General features: G+C 42.9%; 1 protein-coding gene across 3 annotated transcripts in view; it reads right to left on the bottom strand.

Moving 5' to 3' along the window:
* Positions 1–4,094: 4,094 nt before the first annotated feature.
* The window catches only part of RNF32 (ring finger protein 32), a 40,728-nt gene continuing 22,848 nt past the window's right edge, over positions 4,095–21,974 (bottom strand). For all 3 annotated transcript variants that reach the window (XM_011973083.1, XM_011973085.1, XM_011973084.1), the window contains 3 exons: positions 21,635–21,743; positions 5,467–5,634; positions 4,095–4,768 (listed from right to left, as the gene is read on the bottom strand). In XM_011973083.1, the coding sequence (XP_011828473.1) occupies positions 4,532–4,768; positions 5,467–5,634; positions 21,635–21,743 (514 nt within the window). In that variant the 3' untranslated portion in view covers positions 4,095–4,531. The remainder of the gene's footprint in view (positions 4,769–5,466; positions 5,635–21,634; positions 21,744–21,974) is intronic.

Raw genomic sequence — 21,974 nt, 5'->3', positions numbered from 1 at the left:
GGTTTCACCGTGTTAGCCAGGATGGTCTCGATCTCCTGACCTCGTGATCTGCCCGTCTCGGCCTCCCAAAGTGCTGGGATTACAGGCTTGAGCCACCGTGGCCAGCCAAAGGCAGAATTATTATAGGTTTTTTAAAAAATGTGAACATAGATGCAGCACCTACTTTTTAAACTTGAAAAAACTGGTATAATGTTAACTTTTAAAAGTAACGTTTGGACACACTAGTAAACTAGTAAACATTTTTGTTTACAGATTGTTTTGTTTACACATTGTTACTCTTTTGTTTCGATGAGATAGTGTGACTTTAAAATGTCTTAGAAATTAAAGTTTTACAAAAAGTGATTTCATATTTGGTTTATAAGCATTTACATGTGGGGCTTATCCTTTTGTTTTTTCCATCTTAAATACCATCATGGCTAAAACTTAAGGGAATTTGTAGGCTAATTCCATTTCAGTTTTATACAGGGCAGTAATAATTCTGATGAATGCTGAATTAAGGAAGAAATGGATATTTTCTTTCTCTGTTGTGCAGTTATTGGTAGATCAATTTCTTATAACCCAAAATGTAGCACCAATAATTGATAGCATGTATTTTATTTAATTACTTGAATTATTGAGACTTGTTTGATTTCTCTAATTTTTTCCATAAAAGGACTGAACAGCACCTACTTGTGGTCTGGGCAGCTTATCCCAGAGTTCTTGGAAGAATAAATGCTGTTAGCATCTGGTTAATTTACTGGCAGACAGAGACCTACTCGTCAGTGGCTTTCAACTCTTTGACCACAGTAAGAGATAACCCATCACACACATACACACACTCTCTCTCTCTCTCTCTCTCTCTCTCTCTCTCTCTCTCAGATACATATAAGCAAAAATGTAACAAGACAGTACCCATTTTTCCTAAGTATGCATGCTGGCACCTTCTGTTTTAGTTATTTTTAAAAATACTAGACAGACACTAAGTTATCTTGTGGCCTCCTAATAGATGGCAAACTTCAGTTTGAAAAGCATCCCTTTGGATTGTGGTTTGAAAGAAGAAATAATACAAAGACCTTTTTGGAGTATTTTTTGTTTTCTTGGTTTTTGAATATTGTTTAGGTAAAAATTATTGCTGCAAATATCACTGAAGCAAAAGTAGTGTGTATGCAAATTACCTGTTGCATTGTAGAAAATAGAAGTTCCTAAAACTAACAAATAGACAAAATTTCAAAACTTGGTGATTGATCCATATGTCTTGAAGGAATATTAGGCAATAAACTTAGCTTTTCAAGAGAAGTTATTCAACTTCCAATTCTGTGTTCTTTAATTCGGAAACATTTTTTTCCAAGGTTAACTATAATCAAATAGGAACTTCAGACAAAACCTCATTATTCTTGGATATGGTGTTCTGCTGTTACTTCTAAAAGTGCTACAGAAGTCAAGTTCATGAGCCTGGATTAAGAACAGCAGGGCGGCCCTGATGTTGTGAGTGGCTGTAGAGGACCAGAGTGATGTAGGAGAATCTATCATGTCTGAGCGTGAGGAGATGGAGAGTCACCTGTGGGCTGTGGAGCTGAGAACTGAGGTTTTATCACTTACTAAAACCGTTTTGTGGCTGTTCTAATATTTTCTTCTTTGCTTTCCTTTCCCTTTGAAAAGCTGTTATTGGATGAACGATGCTACTTACAAACACTGACACTTCAGAACCAAGCACATTTGTTACTGCTGTAGCTAGTTATAGTGATTCTGCAGCTTTTCTCTTACAGCATCTTGAAGTCATCCACAGTTATTCTGTGTGACTTCACAGTAGAATCAGAGAACGAAGTGACAAGTGGAGCGTCGTCCGTCTCCTCCTGCTCACTTCCTCCTCGCCACCTCTCCAGCCTAGCTTTCCTTCAGTCTGAAGAGTGATTTACTTTTTCTTTTCTTTTTAGTCTTTACTGTGGAGTCTCATCAAAGACTTGGAAGCAGGGGTGGTGAGAGGGGCCTGGGGTGTGGTGTGGAGGGTCGAGTGCTCTGTGGTCCCACAGTCACCCCCAGGACCACCATGCGAGCAGAAAATACACACCTGTATTTTACAGATAAGGAACGCCACTCAGAAAGCTGCAGACATTTGCCTGGGGTCACACTCATAGTGGGCAGATGAACTGGATGGAAATACAGGCCAGTACAACCGCAGTCTCATTTTTTCTTTGTTTTAGGTTTTCAGTTTCTTTTTCAGTCATGTACCTTACAGTTCTATTATCTGGTTGGTAAAGATTGATGACAGGTATCCTCATTCTAGATTATAACCTTTATTCTTATCAAATGCCTCCAGTCCCACAATTCTCTAAGAATTCTCTTTCTGGACTTGATACTGGTTTAATGATTTCCCCCAGCTCGTGGAATGGCAGGCTCCTAATTAAGTGGATTTAAAGGCAAAAAGGGATGTGTGAGAAGGCACAAGAAGTGGCTTCATCTTGCAAGGTGACTTCCAGACAACTGGGTTACAACCTGTTAAAATAAGGGAGGAACGGCCGCATCCCGTAGGGACTGCGGTAGCTGACCGGGAAGCCACAATGAGGGCAGCAGACAGGGCTCTCCCTGTCCGCCGAGTCCTCCCATGAACTCATGTTTCTGAAGGCCCCACTCTTTCTTGGTCAGTGTCCCAATTTTCATAGAAGAGACCTGATGAGGCTGTGGAGTAATTGTGTAAAAGCTCGCATTGTTTTCATGACTTGACTTGACAATGTGTCATTATCTTCAAATTGTCCAGAGAAGCAGCTACTTCACTCGGGTCCTTTTTATGGTTCTGTGGTTGCAACTTGGTCTCCCAAGCCTTCGATGGGCGTGCCATTCCATGGCCACTTTTCAGTAAGAAAATTACCTGATTTTCTGTTAACTGTCACAGGCTGCCCTGGACTACTCTCAGCACTCATGGGATTTTCACGACCCTCATCCTCAGTGAAGTCAGATGACCATTCCTGCCTTTCATCCCACCGATTTTCCTGAGTATCTGTTGCCTACAACTAACACTAGTTCCTGCGTCAGTAAAGTACTGCGCTAGTTGCAAAGAATAGAAATAGACTCTGCCAACATAAGCAGGAAAGGCGTTCACGGGGAGTGTATGGCATGGCTCACGGATGTCATGAGAAAGCCCCGGAAGAAGTGTTGGGCACAGCCCTAGGCACAGCCTTTCCTGGGCTCTTCCCATCACTGAATGATCCATGTATCTCCGGGACTGTCCCTCCCTCTAGATCCAAAGTTTGGGGCAGCAGAATCGGACTGCCCCGGCCTTTGACACATGCCAGTGCTTTGTCTGTCACAGTATGGGGAGAGAAATGTCAGCTTACAGAAAATTGAGGTTCTGTGATTCAGTTTCCCTCTGCTCTCTTACAATAAAAGTGCTTACTCATTGTTTAAAGCATTCTCCAAATTAGTCTCCAAATTTTTTGATGGTATGCATCATTAAAAAATGTTTGAGCACACCACAATACATGCATATTTATTCATAACTGATACATATGTAGCTATGTAATGTGTACATCACAAAACACATGAGAGTATTTTTTCTAAGGAATGAGATAAAAATAGAAATGTTGGTACTTCTCACCTTAGACGCTGGGTTATTCTGAGCGTGTGCCATGTGTACACCCACTTGGCTTCTTCCCCTTAGGCCCACACCCTGCCCTTTCCTTGCCCCTTGTAGTTACCTGTGGCTGGAGTGATGAGCGCCACTTCCAAGCGTGGCCTGGAACAATGTCCTCCTGCCCCTCCACCAGCGGTGGGAGGATTCACTGGGGACTCTGGGGCAAAGGAGACTGTGTCACAAGACAAAAGGGAGCCAGGGTCACACGTGGCCGACCCTCACCCTGCCTCACCCCACGGCTGACATGGGTTGGACGCCTCAGAAATCACGTGTCTTCAGCGAGCCACTGAGATTTGGGGCTTTACCTGTTACTTGGCTAGGGTTAACCTAACTGATAAGACTGTAACTGGTTACTGTAAATAACCAAGCTCCCAGTAATAGTAAACCAGTGACAAAAACAATTCTTATCCAGAAAGGTTCGCATTTTTTTAATGTATGAACTAAAACAGTCTTTATTGCTCTAAGACATTAAACTTTGCATTTTTTTATGTTGAATACAACTGAATATTTTCATATTTTATGACAAATACAGCAATTATTACAAAAGGAATATTAGGAATGGCAAAGGCTTCAAGGCAAAGTCTTAGTGGAAAACATTTGGAACTTAAGGAGTGTTTTACATTTGGAACTTACTGTAAGGAGTGTCGGTCAGACACTAGCTGTCTCTTAACCTCCATTTTTAAAAGCAAGCAAGCTCTCATTTTTTGCCATTCATATTTCAAGTGATTCAACTCATAAATTTGAAATTTACTTTTTAGAGACAAAAGACTAAAATTAGATGGGCTGTCATCTTTTAAAATATACTTAGATTTCCTACAACTACCAATAGCTTATTTCCCTGGGAAACAGATTGCATTGTAGTACTTAACCCAGAACTCATGCAGTTCATCCAAAATGATGGTAAACTTTGTTCCTCAGAATTACCTAACTTTCAAGAATCTTCTTCTGGTAGCAGGAGCGGCAGAGAGGACAGGCATGGAGAGGAGGCCTGTCTCCCACGGAGAACTCCTCCAGTGCGAGCAGACACGCATGGTGGAACACGTGTGAGCAGGACAGGAGGGCCGTCTCTCGGGAACGCTGGCCCGCCCCTACGCGCTGACCGCCAGCAGGGGAGAGAGGCGCCAGGCAGATGGAGCACTCGTGGGTCTCCCGGCGCAGAGCCTGCGGCACACGGGACAGGAGGAGGCCACACAGGTTAGTTTCATCACAGCAGAAAGTGACTTAAACTGAAATAAGCATCATGTGCCCCGAGACGTGGGTCTTCTAAACATGCGGAAGTTTCATTCTGTGTTAAAATCACATGGATTATATATATATACTCTGTTACTCCTGGGAACTGTGGAAAGGGTTAGTAACCTACCTGTGACAAGCAATTTTGAAACAAAAATACTTTCTAAAATGCTGAACATTAATATTTCCTTTTAAGTAAGCAGTCAAGAGGACTGTTTTTCAAAACACTTGACTAACTGCTAAACTTTCCCAAATTTCCTAATTTTACGGTTTTTAAAGTAAGTTTTCCCCGCCTTGGCTTGAGTCATCTCATGGTCGTTTTCAGGCGGGAACTTTCAGGAAACCTGGGAAGGTGATCTGTTCCCTTCGGTGTTTTCACGGTTCACAAAACGGCATCATACAACAGGAACTTCCAGAATTTCAAACCAAAGGGTCCTTTGCCGTCACCCTAAAGGCCACGACGAAGGTCCTACCATGGGTGCAGGGGCAGCTACGGCAGAGGTTACCCCGGGGCCCGACACTCCCAGGCTCCCCAAAGTGAGTCCTCGACCTCCCGCCACCAGCCGCTCCCCGCAGCCTCCCCAGCTGCAGCTGAGTCCGCTGGTTGCCAGGCCGCCAGCCAAGCCCACCTGTACTTGGATTTTCTCCCACTCCTCTTCTGTGATCTCATGGCCGTATTTTTCTTCGAACTGCTGAAGAACGCTTCGGTTTATGGCCAAGCACCGATCGATCTCTGCAAAGAGCTCCTCGATGTTGGTGTTGTATGAGCACAGGATTCGGTGGCTGATTTCTGTGAACTGGGGAGGACAGAGGGAGGGTCAGGCTCACACCCGAGCTTGGTGCAGGTCGCAGGGAAACGCTCTTGAGCCTGACCATCTCTTTTGGTAACCTTCCTCATCTCTGTCTTCAAAGAATACTTTTTAGGGAAATAGATGTATGTCTATCTTACTTAACTTACTTAACTATAAATCCAGATAATCTATCTGGACAGATGACCACAAGAACCCCTATGTAATGGGGTTCAGACTACACTACCCCAAAATAGGGCACCTTGGCACACTGAATATTTTAAGGAAAAAACATTCCTTCCTAAAGGAATTTGAGAAATGACAGCTGCAGGAGGGACCGCCTGACCTCTCCCCACCCCTGAAGTGGGTCACAGGACCCTCCTGTGAGAGGCCCCCTCGTCTCCAAAGACAGAGGGAGCCAGGAGTAGGCTGAGCACACACAGGCCCTGCTGTGGTTCCCACCCACCACCCTCAGCTCACTCCCCTTGCACGCCTCCCCATGGCCTCCGTGTCCTCCGCGTCCTCAGTCCAGCCTCGCGTAGAAAGCGCTCAGGCCTCACTGTCTCTTCAGGTCTCCACTGCCTTAGGAAGGCTTCCATATCAAATGGACTTATTAAGTAAATCTGTGTAATTTTCTTTTGTTAAACTTTTTGTCTAATTTACAGGGCTCCAGCTAAAGAATGTAGGAGGGTAGGGGAAAAGGGTATATTGTTTCCCTCCCCTGCTGTTTTCTTGGTTGTGAGCTTTGACCATTAGCAGGAACACATTTGAAATTAAAAGTTGAGAGAAAAATTTGAATTTTGCAGGATCAGCTCTGTCCCACGGAAACGTACTGTGAGCTACATATGTAATTTTAAAATTTCTGGCAGTCACATTAAGTTTTTTAAAAGGCAAAATTAATTTTAATATTGTATTTGACCCAACATATCCAAAATATTATCACTTCAACGTTTATTAATTGAATACAGTATTTTGGTTTTCTGATATTTTTGTTTGGTTTGGTGGAGACAGCATCTTGCTCTGTCACCCAGAATGGAGTGCGTGGGGCCATCAGTGCTTACTCACCATCGGCCTCCCAGGTTCAAGCCATCCTACACTAAAAAGGTCTGAGTCATTGCAGAGCGGTCACCGGTGTCATCTGAGGCTCGGAGAGGTAGTAGCTCATTCAGGGCCACACCAGCAGCTCCTTTTCAGGAAGCGTGAAGACGAATGTAAAGCAAAGGAGAGTAAGGTGTGTGAAAGGCTGTGCCAATGGTGACTGTCAGCCACGCTGCCTGCCCTCTTGCTTGTCCCTTCAAGGGCAGAGCTGTGGCTCACCCAGAGATGACATCTCCCATTCCCCCAAGCCCAGGTGGGTCCACGTGAAATAGTTCTTCCAGATGGACGTGGCTCGTGTCTCTTCTGGGTGTTCTCCAGGCCCCGGGGGGTGGCAGATGAAGGACAGAGGGAGACAGTTCCCGAGCCCCACAGGCCGGCATGTTGCCTGCAAGTCAGGACACCTGAACTGTCCTGAGACGGAAGCTCCGGCTTTCAGTCACTGAAATTCGAGGGTTCTTTGTCCAGCAGTTAGAAGTGCCCTGATTCAGGAGTTACATCTGCTTCATGGAATCAGGCTTGAAGCCCAAAGAAGGATGAAATGAAGAGGGCCCATGGGGATCTCACACATTTAGATGTGTGATGGGGAAAATGCATTTTGGATGGTCCATGATTGTCCAGGTTTCAAATATTCTAGTCTACCGGAGACCTCACGTTCTTTTTCTTTTTTTTATTTAACGTGGAGCAACCTGGCAGAAGGTCACCTGGCAGAATGTCATGTGTATTTAAGTCCCCAGACTTCGGAAGGTGCCTTTGAGGACATGGAGTTCTCTTCCAATTCTCTCCCTTCTGCAAAAAGATCGTGAGACAGCGCAGGGTCGAGTGCTGTGGAGACTACGAGCTGCCTTTGTCCCTGGGATGTTGGAAGAATGAGTACTGGCTTTAAGGATGAGAGATCCTTTTGAGTAAAGAACATTCTGTGAACACAGCGGGCGGCCCACAAGGGTTGGGGTTTGAATGAAGGGGGTGGCTGAGGATCTTCCAGGCACCTGTGTTTTGGGATTAGCCGTACTTGGAAGCCCGGTGGAAGCTGCTTTTCTATTTATGAGTCAAATTCTCTTTCACTCTGAATGTAATTATAATTGCCAAGCAGCTGTATCTTAATTTAGGGTCTTCAATTGGTAATGTTTCCTAAGGCTTTAATTTTAGTTTTCTTTGTTCCTTGGCCTTTCAAATATCTAATAATATCTAAATAAATTATTGAAAGTAGAAGAGTTCTCTATATGTTGTAAAAGGAAAAATTACTTGGAAATATATACAGTTACCTCCAATTGATGCTTGTAATTCAGGTTTTCTGTAAATTGTTTTTAAGTGTGAGATACTTTCCACATATGCCTGAAAAGCAAGATCTTTTCTTCCTTCAAAATTATACCTCAGAGAAAGGGTCACATTCTATCCAGACCTTGCGAAGTGTTTCAAGTTGTGCGGCATGTTCTGAGATGAGTTTTGAACATAAAAATACTATTTGGAATGATTGATAAATTGAGTGAAATGATCACTATGATCTGGGTGTTTATTCTCAAAGTGGGGCCCAGACCCGCAGCCTCAGCTCCTGGGAATCTGAGAGAAAAGCAGAGCTTCAGGCTTTGCCCCAGGCCTGCCAAGGGCAGTCTGGGTGGGGGGTGGGGTAAGCCCTGTAATCTGTGTTTTCCAAGCCCTCCAGGTGATTCTGAGGCCCATTCAGGTTGAAGAACCAGGGTCACAGAAGTTACCGATCACATTTTTTAAATATGCAAAGTTATTTAACACAGCATTATTGATCATTCCTGAGGTGTCACCTCCCAATTCCAAGCATGGGCATCGCTGTGAGTGAGCTTTCAGAAGCCACTTGAGGAACACAGTAAGTGCGTGGGCCACATATACATACCTACGTACGTTGCTATGCATTTATGTTACAGTATCACCTGTGTGTGCATATATTCTATCATATGCGAGTGTCCCTCTCTCTCTACAGGATGCCTGGAGGAATCCCAGCTGTCCTGATGTTACATGAATGAGTTACTTGCAGCTCAAGGTAAACTTCCAAAGACAGCATCATTAGGACGTTTAAAGTACATTTTCCTTCAAACGCATTAGATGGAAATAGAGCTTATATGCTCTGAACAACTGTGTTGGGCGACTCCTAAGTGCCCTATTTATGACAAAGACTCTGAGGTCCAATACTGATGTCACCTAAATGCCTCCTCCTGCCTCAGTCGCTGTGGCTTACAGGTCCTATCTCCTTTATTAAAACGTCAGATCCTGGGGCCAGGAGTGTTGTTCTTAACACTGATAATACCATCCAGGGTTTTTAAAGGGTTTTGCGTCTGTCATTACATCCCGCCTTTAAACCCTCTCAAGAGCTCAGTACGTGCACTGACCGTAGCAGGCGCTTGTTGAAAAAAACAGACTTGTTGATTTTGCATATATACCAAATAAATCTCAGGGAGAGTGGCCCTTCACACTCAGTGCTCCAGTCTTAATAGTAACTGGTGTAATATGGCAAGAAAGCAAATAAATGCTTAGGGTATGTTAATATACATAAGAATCACAAACTTATTCCACACTCAGGTGTTTGATTCCACACAAGAAAACCTAGCATGGCAGACGCAAATATCCTTTCCACAAGTTTTGATGAAATATTCCATTCCACAAGTGTTGTTATGTACTTTTGCTATTCAATTGAAATTTTTTCTAATTTCCATTATAATAGGTTATTTAGAACTGTTTATTAATTTCCAAATGTGAGAGATTTCTGTTTTTAAAAAACATTTATTTCTAGCCTCAGCTGCACTGTGGTCAGGGAACATACTCTACACCACCTAAGTTTCTTAAAGTACATGGACATAAAGATGGTAACATGAGATACTGGGATGACTGGGGAGGGACACAAGGGCTGAAAAACCAACTTTTGGGTACTATGCTCATGAGCTGGGTGACAGGATCATCTGTACCCCAAACATCGCCGTCCTGCAATACATCCAGTAACAAACCTGCACAGGCACCCCCAAATCCAAAAGCTGAAATTACAAAACATAAATGTCTCAACCTGTGATGAAATTTGCATCAGGGACAAGTATATGGTCAGTTTTTATAATGATATCTTTGTACTTTGAAAGAAAATATGTGCTACAGTGGCTCGGTGTGGTGGTCTACACCATTCTCTCTAATAAACACCTTTGCTTTAAAATCTCTTTTGTCAGGTATCACTATATCAGCTTTCTTCTGTGAAGAGTTTATGTGTATATTATAGTACGTCTAATATGTGATACACACTCACACACACACAGTTCTTATGTTTTCAGGCATCTCCTCTGAGTAACACGTACCTAATCTGGTTGCTGGAGCACTCAGTCCACTTTGTGTTGTTACTGACACACAAACGGCACACCTGTCCTGCTCTGTGCCTTCCATCTGCCCTGCCATGTTTTTGAAATTTTGCTCTTTTCAATTAAAATTTCTATTCTCTTTACTATTTTGAAGGTTAAAACTCTGCTTCTATTCTTTTAGCTGTTGCCCTAGAAGTACATACTTATACATTATTAAGGTCTACATTGGAATTTTTATCCCTTGAACCAATACAAGGATCTCAGCGTACTTCGTAATGTTCCTCTCCTGCTTTATGTTATTTTTGTCCTAAGCTCTCTCTCTCTCTCTCTCTCTCTTTTAACCTGAGACATGCTGATTCTTGTTTGGTGGAATCAATGACTATTAGATTTACTCACATTTTTACCACTGACATCTCAGATTTCCCATCTGGGGCCATTTTCCTTCCTCATGCAATGCATCCTTTAGAATTTCCTTTAATGAAGACACTCTGGTGGCACACTCTTTGTCTGATGGCTTTTCTTTTGCCTCTCTTCTTGAATGGAATTTTCATTTGGTTCATATGGAAGTCTAGGCTGATGGTTAGGTCTCTTCCGAAACAGAGATGTCACCCCACCTTCTGCCGTTCCCACCGGGACATCTGCAGGGCTGCGGGGTTTGCCGTCGTCGATCCTCGTTCCTGGCCACCTCCAAGATGACTCAGCGCCGCGCGTTCTGCAGACTCACTAGACACTTAAATAAAGTCATATGGGGCTTCCTTGGGCTTCTGAAATCTGTGGCTTGCGTCTTCAGATCTGGGAAATCCTTAGCCTTCGCTGCTTTAAGCTGTTTGTCTCTGTCCCACGTGTTCTCTTTTTCTCTTTGAATTCTGACAGTGACACGGAACCTTGCGCCACATCCTTTCTTACGCAAGTCAGTTTCCTGGACCCGTCTTCCCAGGGGATACGAAACGCAGGGTCACCCTTGTAGACCTGACTCCTCAGTGAGCTGAAGGCAGGGCTTGGCTAGAACGTGTGTGTATCAAGAGCCAAAGTCAAAAGAGTAGAGCCAGCCGTGCTTAGCATCCAGCTCGTCCGGAAAGAAGGAAATGTGTGGGCACCAGGGTGTGGGAAATACCAACTGTGTACTTTTTGGTGATTCCACGTATGAATTAAATGCTCTTATATTTGCACTTAAAACAGACATTCTGGTGTAAAGATGCACTGTGAAAGTCACAAAATTTATAATTTAATTTTTTCTTAGGATAACATTAAATAGCAAATAAAAAACACTACATGGTCACTGGAGAGAGAGGCCACAGAAGTACATAGAGCTTTATACTTTTAGTACGTGAATGGCACTTTCCCCATGTTTTCTCTTTTAAACGGGGATCTGTGTTTTCATTTTCATGGCACTAGGCCATGCCTGCCTGCCTTCCTGTCACCTGGAACACAGCTCCCCAGCCCCGCATGCTACAGCCCAGCTGTGTGTCTCATGTGGTTATTCTGGGCCTCCCCTCCACGGGCACGCCCTGCGGAGGCTCCCAGGAAGCCCCTGTGCTGGAGGGGCCGAGTCATGGCCCTTTCTCCCTGGGAGTCCCCAGCCCTGCCCTCTTCACCCTCTTTGGTCTGGGTCCCAGCTGCTGACCTCGCACCCCCGGGGCTCTGAGGGCAGTTTCCAGTTTTCATGTGGCTGCGGGTCGCCCTCTTGAAAATGACCTGTCCGCTCAGCGCCCAGCTCAGGGCCTCACAGAGGTCTGGGTCCTGAAAGGGTCACCTGTGCCCAGCGGCTCACACTCTCCCAGCCTGCCCCTCCCAGACGCCAAGCCGCGCTGCCCTCTGCCTGGACAGAGGTTCCAGGGAATGGCACGGTCCCTCCATTTGGGTTCAGGGTGCATCTCCTCAGACATTTCCACCTTATTTCAAACATCTCACCCCCACTTCACTCTCTCTCCCCTTCCTCTCTTTGTATTTTTCTTCCTGGCACTTATTACTTCTTGAACAAAGTATTTTATTTATTGTGTCTCCGCAGCCCCCTGCAGGAAGGGTGCCCCGCAGCAGCCGGGAACCACCCGAGAGGCCTCCACATGCACCTGGACAGGCGCGCGGGCTGGGTGCTCACACCTGGGCCCCAGAGGTGCTGGTCAGCACCCCCTTTACAATGAAGGCTCGCAAAGTACACAACTCCAAGTGCCGGTCCATGAAAGCAGGTCACACAGACTTTTAATACAGTTAAGTCGAATTTATATTTTAATATTCACTCACCCTACGTAACCAAATACCATTTTTACACTTATTAACAATACTTTTTTTTCCTTAATTTAAGAGGAATTAAAGCATTTCCTCAATGAGAAAAACAATTCCCTTTATATGTAATGGTGGTTAAAGACTATTAATATGCATTTTAATCAATCTAAAGTAAATATTTTTAACTTAAATTTACCACTTACAGGATCCGCACGGTGAATGACAACAATTTCTAAAGGGGCTGGGGTGAAAAGAGTTGGGGAAGTGCTGAGCTGCCATGGAACAGGCACTGTGCTAGCCCGACGGTCTGGAGGACAAACACTGGTTCCTTTAACAAAGAGCTCCCGTGTAGCAAGAAAAGCCCCGCTGACGATGGAATGCGATGGAATGCGTGCTGCTGTGGCACCGGACTGGGGAGACACGGAGGAGGGAGGGAGGGAGGGAGGAATCGCCGGGCTTCTTGGGAAGTCAGCCCTGGGCCGACGCAGCCGGTGGGACAGGGACCTGGGAGGGAAGGAGTGAGGACACAGGCAGAGGGACAATGCAGGGGGCAAGACCCACAAGGGCAAGTCACTGGAGCCCAGCCCCACCCACCTCCCTCGACAGCCTCTGTCCTCTGGGAACGCTCTCCCAGGTCACTCCCCACAGGCCACCCTCCTTCCTTCTTGTTCCTTCCTTTCCTGTGTGAATCTTATGGTCTGGCCAAACTTGTTGACTCAGTTCAGTGAAATCACTGTTAGATATTTCTGTTTCCTTGACTGCACATGAATGGCCAGTGGGATCCATGTGTCCAGGTACCTGGGCTGGAGGTGACCTCTCTCCTCTGAGCTCTCACGGGGCACTGCTGCTCCTTTCATTCCACACACGTCAGCTGCCCAGTGTTAGCTTTTTCCTGTGTGCATTGCTTATCTCCTTGAATGAGCGCCTTAGATTCAGGGAAGCACCAATTCATCTTTGTAAGGCCCTTAGCATTCAAGAAATTTTGACTTTAGGTTTGCAACAGATGAGAAATGAGAGCAAATATATGCCTCAAATGTACATATTCCAAAGGAGTGCAGCAGAAATCCTTTTTGGGGGAACTGAGAAAAAACACTGCCTACCTAAAATGATTTTCAAGTTACTTCCAGTGTCAAAATTCAGTAAAACATCAACTTTAGCTTATAATCATAACATTGACATTAGCTTATTAATAAATATACTGAAAGTCCTTTCATAGGCATTTATGACAAATTTAAAAAGTGAACTGGGATGAATATTCTCATAGCTTTGAGTATTCAAAAGTTAGCAAGGGTGGTACTTGTAAAAGTCAACATTTATTAACTGCTGTAGTTAATTCAAAGTAATATTCTGTGGTTAGCTACTGTTAAATATTTTTAATTGTCAAATTCTTCTGTGTGCAACGTTCTTTATTCCTTTATTTACTCCCTCACTTTTCATGTGGGTTAGATGACCTTGGTGACTGAAAGGGCAAGAACTGTCAAAAACAAATGACAACTGATTTCTAGGTTTTAAACAAATGGTTGATATTATGAATTCTACAGAAACAGACAAAATACCTGAACATTTTCAATTTTACAAAGAATGAATGTCTTAATGTATTTTTCCTTTTAAGCCTCACATTTCAGATACTTGATAAACTAAGAGTTTGAGTTACTGATATGTAAAACAACTACTGGTCATTTACAAGTAACAAGCTGGCTAAACATTTTTTAAAAATATACTAACAAAAGCACCCAGGTGAACTCTGTCTACCCAGGAGTGCTTTTTAAGTGATCCATCTTGATGTCAGCAAATTGCTTACTAATGTGTTGACTTATGGCTGCCCTCAAAAGCAAAATGAAAAGCCTGGAATTTACAGCATATCAATGAATCAGTTGATAAGCTTTTACTGGTTTAATATCCTTCCAGTCCTGCTGCTTGGAGCCACTTCAAGTTAGCAACAGAATGTTTGCCATCTCTATGTGATAAAGGAAGTCAAAGGACTAAGCAAACTTTAAGACCATTATGCTGTTTGGTGAGATGTAAATGAAAAAAGTCAGAGAAATCTTGTGCTGGAGGGTGTGGGAGCCAGCAGCCCCTAAAGCTGCCCCAGCATCTGACAAATCACTCACCCCACTTTCTAAACAATGTCCGGGACTTTTAGCTGGGGTGGAGATAATATAATGCACTTGAGAAGTTTTAATTGCAGCAATAAAAGCCCCTACCTCAATCATATGACATATGCTAGCAGAGTTTCCAGATAAGGATCAAAGGCAGTCAGGCCCGGCCGCTGCATTCTGGGCAACACTGTGGACTTTCTGTACACACGGTGCTAGGTATTAGCAGAACAGCTCGAGTGACCTTTCCAGGCCTCTTTGATCTGCGTTCCTCAAAACCTGAATGAATAAGTGTACGAGGACTACTGTATCATCCCCAGACAACTCAAACACCCTCTCTGACAAAGGCATTTCTGAGTGAATTTTTATTCTCTGACACTTACCTAAGGGTACAAAACTCAACATCTGACCTTTTCAGTTCTTACCACAAGACTTCAACATAGCTGAAAGGACCTACATTGTAGCACAACATCAGTGCTGTGGCTGGGTTTTGTTAGGAATGTGTCAATGACATCTTCGAGTTGTGAAAAGAAACCTGCAGTGTATGTAAGCGTTCCTCTTACAGAAAGAGGGTCCCTGTGTTTCACTCGTCAACACCCAAAAGGTGCATGAAAACTGAAGACAACACTTCACTACCTCTCTCTGTAGTAGAGGAGTAAAAATGTAGGAGCAAAGCTCGACAAGCAAAATAGATTAATTTATAAAAACAGAATGGCTTGGGCTAATCTCATCCTGAGTATTAAAAACGTATCCCTCTTGGTGAGATCCTAAAACATATAAGGGAAACAAACACTTCCTAATCAGCTATGTCTAAAAATATCAAACTATCATCCCTCCTTGCCCTTCTCTCTATTGATTCGACTTCTCTTTCCCTAAAGGCAACTTATCTTCGATCGAAACCAATGGTTCCCAAGTATAGCAAACAAGTTTTCACATATCTGCCAGCCAAGAAAGAATAAATTCAAGGGAGTGAAACATTTATAAGGCCAAATGTCTGCAGTGGGAAAGGAATATCCTTTAGTGTGCGGTCAGGTATTTTTTTCTTTTCTGGTGTTCAAATGATCTTTCTTTTCTGAAATGATTCTGATGGTACGTGGTGTTTTGTTTTTTCCTCTAACTTGGTGGGATGAGTTTAAAAAGTTGGCACTGACTTCGTTGAAGCCCCAGGTTTCTCTAGTAGTTCAGCAGAGTCCAGAAGACTGAGAAGCCCTGAAGCTGGTCTTTATTTAGTTCACATTTTTAGTTATGAAGAACTTTTGGAAACATAAAGGAACAAATGTAATGAGAAAATGAAGACTGAGTTGAGAACCTGAGACCAACAGTTATATTTTTATTTTAAATATCTTAATCTGTGATTTCTAGAAGCTTAAAAAGCCTCATTTTACTTATAATCTTATGTTAAAATTTTTATAGGTACTTGAAAGCAGTTCAATTATTTTATTTTATTTTTTTTTACTGAAACATATGTTTGTTTCTTGGTGAAAATAATAAAATTATGTTTCTATCATTGGAAAAATGACATTTTCACATGTTACACCCAGATTAAACCGGATAAACTTGATAATAGTATACTATTATTCTAGATAAAAAGACTGTTCTGCGGATGATGATGAATTTCTTTATGATAGGGTCTGTGTATTATTTGTCTCACATTTATTATTAAGCTCTTCCAGTTTTGAGCTGTCAAATATTCTACTCATATGATTACATCTTTTAAAAAGAACAATAAAATGGATGCAACCCCTAAACATGAATATATAATATATACGAGGAAATTCTCCACTGGTACTAAACATGTAAATCAAGATGATCATTTTGCCTTGTCAACCAGGACAAATTACCACCTAGTGTGTTCCTGCAATGTTTTTCTTTTTTTTTGGATGGAGTTTCACTCTTGTCGCCCAGGCTGGAATGCAATGGTGCGATCTTGGCTCACCGCAACCTCTGCCTCCCGGGTGCAAGCGATTCTCCTGCCTCAGCCTCCTGAGTAGCTGGGATTACAGGCGTGCACCACCACACCCGGCTAATACTGTATTTCTAGTAGAGAAGGGGTTTCTCCATGTTGGTCGGGCTGGTCTTAAACTCCCAACCTCAGGTAATCTGCCTGCCTCAGCCTCCCAAAGTGCTGGGATTACAGGCGTGAGGAGCCGCCGCGCCCGGCCCTTGCAATGTTTTTCTATAGCCTTGCCTTCAGAACGTTGTAAAAGCCACTGTGGCAATCGCGCAAGGTACCGTTTGCATCAGAGCTGAATCAGGTCCAGGCTCCCTCCCAGCTCTCTGAACTGCACACGTTCTGTTAGGATCGTGGTGTTTTGTCTGTTCCCTCCATGTCTCCCCTGACTAACAAAGCACAGGCAGAGAGCAGGCACCCACGAAGCTATTTGACTCTATTAATTCCATGTATCCATTAAAATGTATTTAAGAATGTAATCCATGTGGAATGCTTTTGGCAGTAAGGTATAAAGCAGTGTTCTTTAATCCCTCTTCACATGAATGAACTCAATTTCCCAACTGATTTTTCTCAAATAATTTTTTTCTCCAATGGTCTGAAATACCTTCTTTACTACACTAAAATGTCCTGTATGCTGAGATGTGTGACTTAATACTGTTTCACTGTTTGTCTATTATTCCCCAAGAATCTTAGTTGCCAAATTTATATATTTTGATATCTAACAAGGCTGTTCTAGCTCATCAATCTGTCTTTTAAAAAAATTATTAGCTCTTCATACCTCCTTAGATAAACTTCAGAGTTAACCTGTAAAATCCCAAATGCACAGCCTATACTACTCCTTTGGGAGTTAGAAACTACATTAAATTTATATAAGCTAAGTGGACATTTTTACTCATTCCAGTGTAAAATGTCTATCATGTTATTCAGGCCTTTTATTCCATCAGAAAAAAAAAACTTTTTTTATCAGTGGTACATTCCTTGTTTAGCTTATTTTAATATAAATATAATACATGTATGGATTTATATAATATACATAACATATGTACACATACATGCACACACATATATTTTGTTTTCTTGTGTTATTGGCAAGGATTGGCTCAAGTGTGATGACAAACGAACCTAGTTTTCTTTACGATTTTACTCTCTAAAACAAGGTGTTTTTAGTATTTGACACATAGTTTTTACTGTGACAAGGAAATTTCATTCCAGTTCTAATGTCTGTCGTTACTAAGAATGGCTGTTAAATTTTATTAAATATCTTTTCAGTAAAAACTGAGATGCTCATATAATTTTTTTCAGTCATTTCATACTTTAAATTTCTTTCCATGTTTGCTATTTTTACAGGAAGTAATTCAATTATATTTGCAGTTCTAATTGCATAAAGTTGTATCCAGCAATTTTGTAATTTTAAAATGATTTCTATTTATATGGGTACCCCTCTCTGTGTATCTACAGAAAACCACTGTCCCAGTTCAAGCAGTCAGGCAGAGACAGAGAGAGAGAAAGCCCACGCAAGAGAGTGAGACCGTGCCTGTGTGCACACACAATTCACTTTACTGAGTCCACTGATGCAAACGCTCAGCTCATCTGGAAATACCTCACAGACACACCCAGAAATAATGTTTAACCAGATAACCTGAGCATCCCTTAGCCCAGTCAAGTTGACACATAAATTAACCATCACACCTGGGTAATGTGACATTCAATAACCTAGTTCAATAATCTTTCAGATTCCATTAAACATGCAGGGCATCCTAAAATTGTAGATTAACATTTCCGAGAGGATTCCCTTCACTCACAGAACGAGTTTATTCAGTTGGAATGGTAGAAAAAAAGCATCAAATTGTGAGGTCATTTGGTAAATGATGAAGTGGTCTTTATTATAAAGGACAGCCTTTGAGTTCTACTCATATAGGTATATACACACACAGGGCATGGACCCATATAGGCAACTACTACCCACTGCTAATACACTGTCTGACAGTCAGTTCAATCTTCATTTATTTAACATGAGATCTGAGTTTACAGATTTCAAGTGTTTATGGCCAAATGGGATAACTGAGCAAGAGTTACATGATAGGATGCCTATTCATGTAACAAATGATGAGTATAACTCACTATGATATGTGTGTGTGTGTGTGTGTGTGTGTATGTATACATCTCCTGTCGCTCCCCACCTGTGCACTGGAAACTTGAATGAGGTAAGATTACAGTTCAGGGGATAACACAGTCACTTGTATTACGTTTAAGGTGGCAGTTACTGATAATGCAGACATGCTGATATCTACAACCCATCATTGACTCATAACATTAATGTAGTATGCCCAGCACTTTGGAAACGAAATGGAATAAAAATGACCACAGTGTGGTGCCTGTGGTAACAGTAGATTTTGCTTTGTGAAAGTTACGTTTCTGTTAAATGTATACATGTGGTGGGTCATTGCTATAAGCTAAAAATAAAATCCTGGCCGGGCCATGGTGGCTCACACCTGTAATCCCAGCACTTTGGGAGGCCAAGGTGGGCAGATCACCTGAGATTGGGAGTTCAAGACCTGCCTGGCCAACATGGGGAAAGCCTGTCTCTACTAAAAAATATAAAAATTAGCTGGGCATGGTGGCAGGTGCCTGTAATCCCAGCTACTCAAGAGGTTGAGACGGGAGAATCGCTTGAACTCAGGAGACGATGGTTGCAGTGAGAGAAGATCGCGCCACTGCACTCCAGCCTGGGCGGCTGAGCGAGACTCCGTCTCAGAAAAAAAAAAGTCCTAAGGCCCCAGCAACAGAACGAACCCCCTCCTGGCCAAGGAGGCCCTAGGAATACCTTAACAATGGAATTTCCAGCCACAATGGGAAGAAAGGTGAGATGCCCCCATTATGCCCACTCTTTGCCGGAGTTTAAGCTCAAGCGACCACTATTCCTGTTAAAAGAGGTGGTAAGGCTGACCACACCGTCTGAGGCAGTAAGAAACCAAATTACAAACAAGACCTAAGGCCATACCTGGCAAGAGACAGCCACGCCGCAGGCCATCAGTCTTGCTACACAGCATCCTCAACTTAGAATTCCCTTCTGCTGACTCCAGTACTTACAGCCCTACTCCTTCAACCAACTGCAAATAAAGAATCTCTGAATCCACCTAGAATCTGTAAGCCCCCACTTCAAGTTTCACGCCTTTCTGGCCAAACCAATGTGTAACTTCCATGTACTGATTGATGTCTTTGCCTGTAACTCCCCCCCGCTTAAAAAGTATAAAACCAAACCGTAATCCGAGCGCCCGGGGTGCACTTTCTCAGGACTCTTTGAGAGTGGGTTGGTTTCCTGGCCTGCAGTCACGCATATCAGCTCAGAATCAACTTCTTTAAAATACATTACAGAGTTTGGTTTTTCATAAAAATGTATAAAAATAAAAACCAACTTACACAGTTTGTTCTTAACACATACCTCCCTACCACCCCCGCAAAAAATAAAAACTCAGTTTTCCTTATCAGTTTCTTCCTAGATAATTGAGATCTTCTGAGATCATCTTAAAAGCCCCAAAGGAAAGACCGCATTTGTAATATACAAGCTAGAATATCAGTCATGCTTCTGTTCTTCTTGCTCTCTTAGATGGTATTGTTTAAACACACAATAGAGGTTTAGAGAAGACCAAAGAAATTGGAAGAAAACTTCAACTAGGCTTTGAAAAACTGGCACATTTTAAGCAAGGCAGAGGGAACCAGCAGGAACAGGCAGGACATGCCGGCAGGGGAGGGGTGGTGTGGGCATGAGTGTGCTCAGAAGAGCAGACGTGGGGATCACAGCGGGGTGTGCAGAGCGATGAGGACTCAGGATGAGGGGGCAGCAGACAGGATGAACCAGGGATTAAAAAAAAAAGGATTTGTGGGGAGGTAGGATGGCCACAGGGCCGCGGACCCAACGTCCGGTGGGACAGAGCTATGGATTGGCTTTGTAAAGTTCCATCTCTCTGTGGGAGAGACTGAATTAGAAACTGAGGAACCTGTTTGATTAGGTCTCCCTGCCCTGATTGCTCTTGGTCACTTGCTTTTTATTTTTCGTTTCCTTTTTCCATGAAGCTGAAGGCTGCAGTATCTGAACACCTGAGCACTGAATGCTGAAACTTAACTTTCACTGGCTACTTTACAAGATAACACAAGGCACATTGTAATGGTTGCTTCACTTGTTTCCAGCAACCTGGGCCAGTTCTCGTCCAGTGCAATGGGCTGAGACCACCAACACTTTCAGTGGGCCTTTATCTTCAAGAGTTCTTATAAAATGATGTGTGCACGTGAAAAATATTTATATATACAAGGTAAAATGACTAACAAATCTATAATTAAAATTTCGTAAGAGGTGACAAAAAATCACTTCTAAGAGACAACCTACTATGACATATTAGAAATTACTAAAAGTAGCCCAGAGAACAAGACTGACTGTCAGCGAGTGAAGATAAAAAACTGGAAAGAATGTAAAGGAAGGATGAAGCAATCGTGCATGGCAGTCCTTTACCAAATTGAGAAGGAACACCCGAGATGAACGATCTCTGAAGATGAGAGACACTGCTCTCAGGAAGGAACAGACTGGCCAAACACACAGTAACCCATCTCCATATTCTAGGAAATGAGTTAATACTGATAATAAATACAGAATTTGCAGCACCCACTGTGTGCTGTGCCGTTATAAATGCTACAGCTCTTCTCAGGCTTTCATATGACAGCCTCGGGGCTGCTGCTGTTCGCCTGAAGCCACGGGCTGATGGGGCAGGACGGTCCTTTTCGTATGGGGACAAGGAATGGGAATTGTTAGATAAGTCCCCCAAAAGTAAAACTGAAACATAAATAGTGGTTAAGAGGAAGGGCAGACGTGGAAGTTAGCTCTGAGGCTCACTGTGATGACCCTACGAGGTACTCAATACAATGGTAGCATGTGGGGGGCTTTACTTTTACAGGTGGCTTCTGTCTTCATTACTATGAGATGTGCAGCAGATGTCTGCATTTACGTATAGCCCGGGAGATGGGAAAAATTAAGCTGGTTTCCAGTCTTGTGTCTGAAGAGGTAAGTTTATTTAAACAATTAGCACAAAATGGCCAAACAGAAGTTGCTCTGATTTAACCTAATTTTATGATTTAACTAGAAAAGAAAGTCTAAAAGTATTTTACCGTCTGGGTTGGAAAGTCAATTTAAGTTAAATAGGATTTTTAGCAGCATCTCAACCATTTATAAAAGGCCCTCAAAGTGAAGTAAGTCTCAAAGTTTTATCACCTCTGTTAGCCTTCCTGACCTCAAGTGAATCACCCACACAGAGACTGTATCTGGAGAATTCATGATCTCTACCTACCTTTTTTTCAAAGAATTTTTTTCTTAACTTGGCGTCTGTGGGAGGTACTGTTTCCCTCAGGTTTCTGTACCACTTTCTGACAACGTATCCTCTCCAGTAGGCTTGGATTCTAAAACACAGATATTTGAAAATGACTAATTTATGATGACTCTGAACCAACTACTATACTTCAGTAGCTGTTATAAGCCCTGTGCTATATAAGGCCCTAGGGAAATTATACTGGCCAAGAAGAGAGATAAAATCCCACTATTTAAAAAACAAGTTAGGCCGGGCACGGTGGCTCAAGCCTGTAATCCCAGCACTTTGGGAGGCCGAGATGGGCGGATCACGAGGTCAGGAG

Source organism: Mandrillus leucophaeus, unplaced genomic scaffold (assembly GCF_000951045.1).
Source record: "Mandrillus leucophaeus isolate KB7577 unplaced genomic scaffold, Mleu.le_1.0 Scaffold134, whole genome shotgun sequence".
NCBI lineage: Eukaryota > Metazoa > Chordata > Mammalia > Primates > Cercopithecidae > Mandrillus > Mandrillus leucophaeus.
This window is presented reverse-complemented; position numbering and strand designations above follow the sequence as displayed.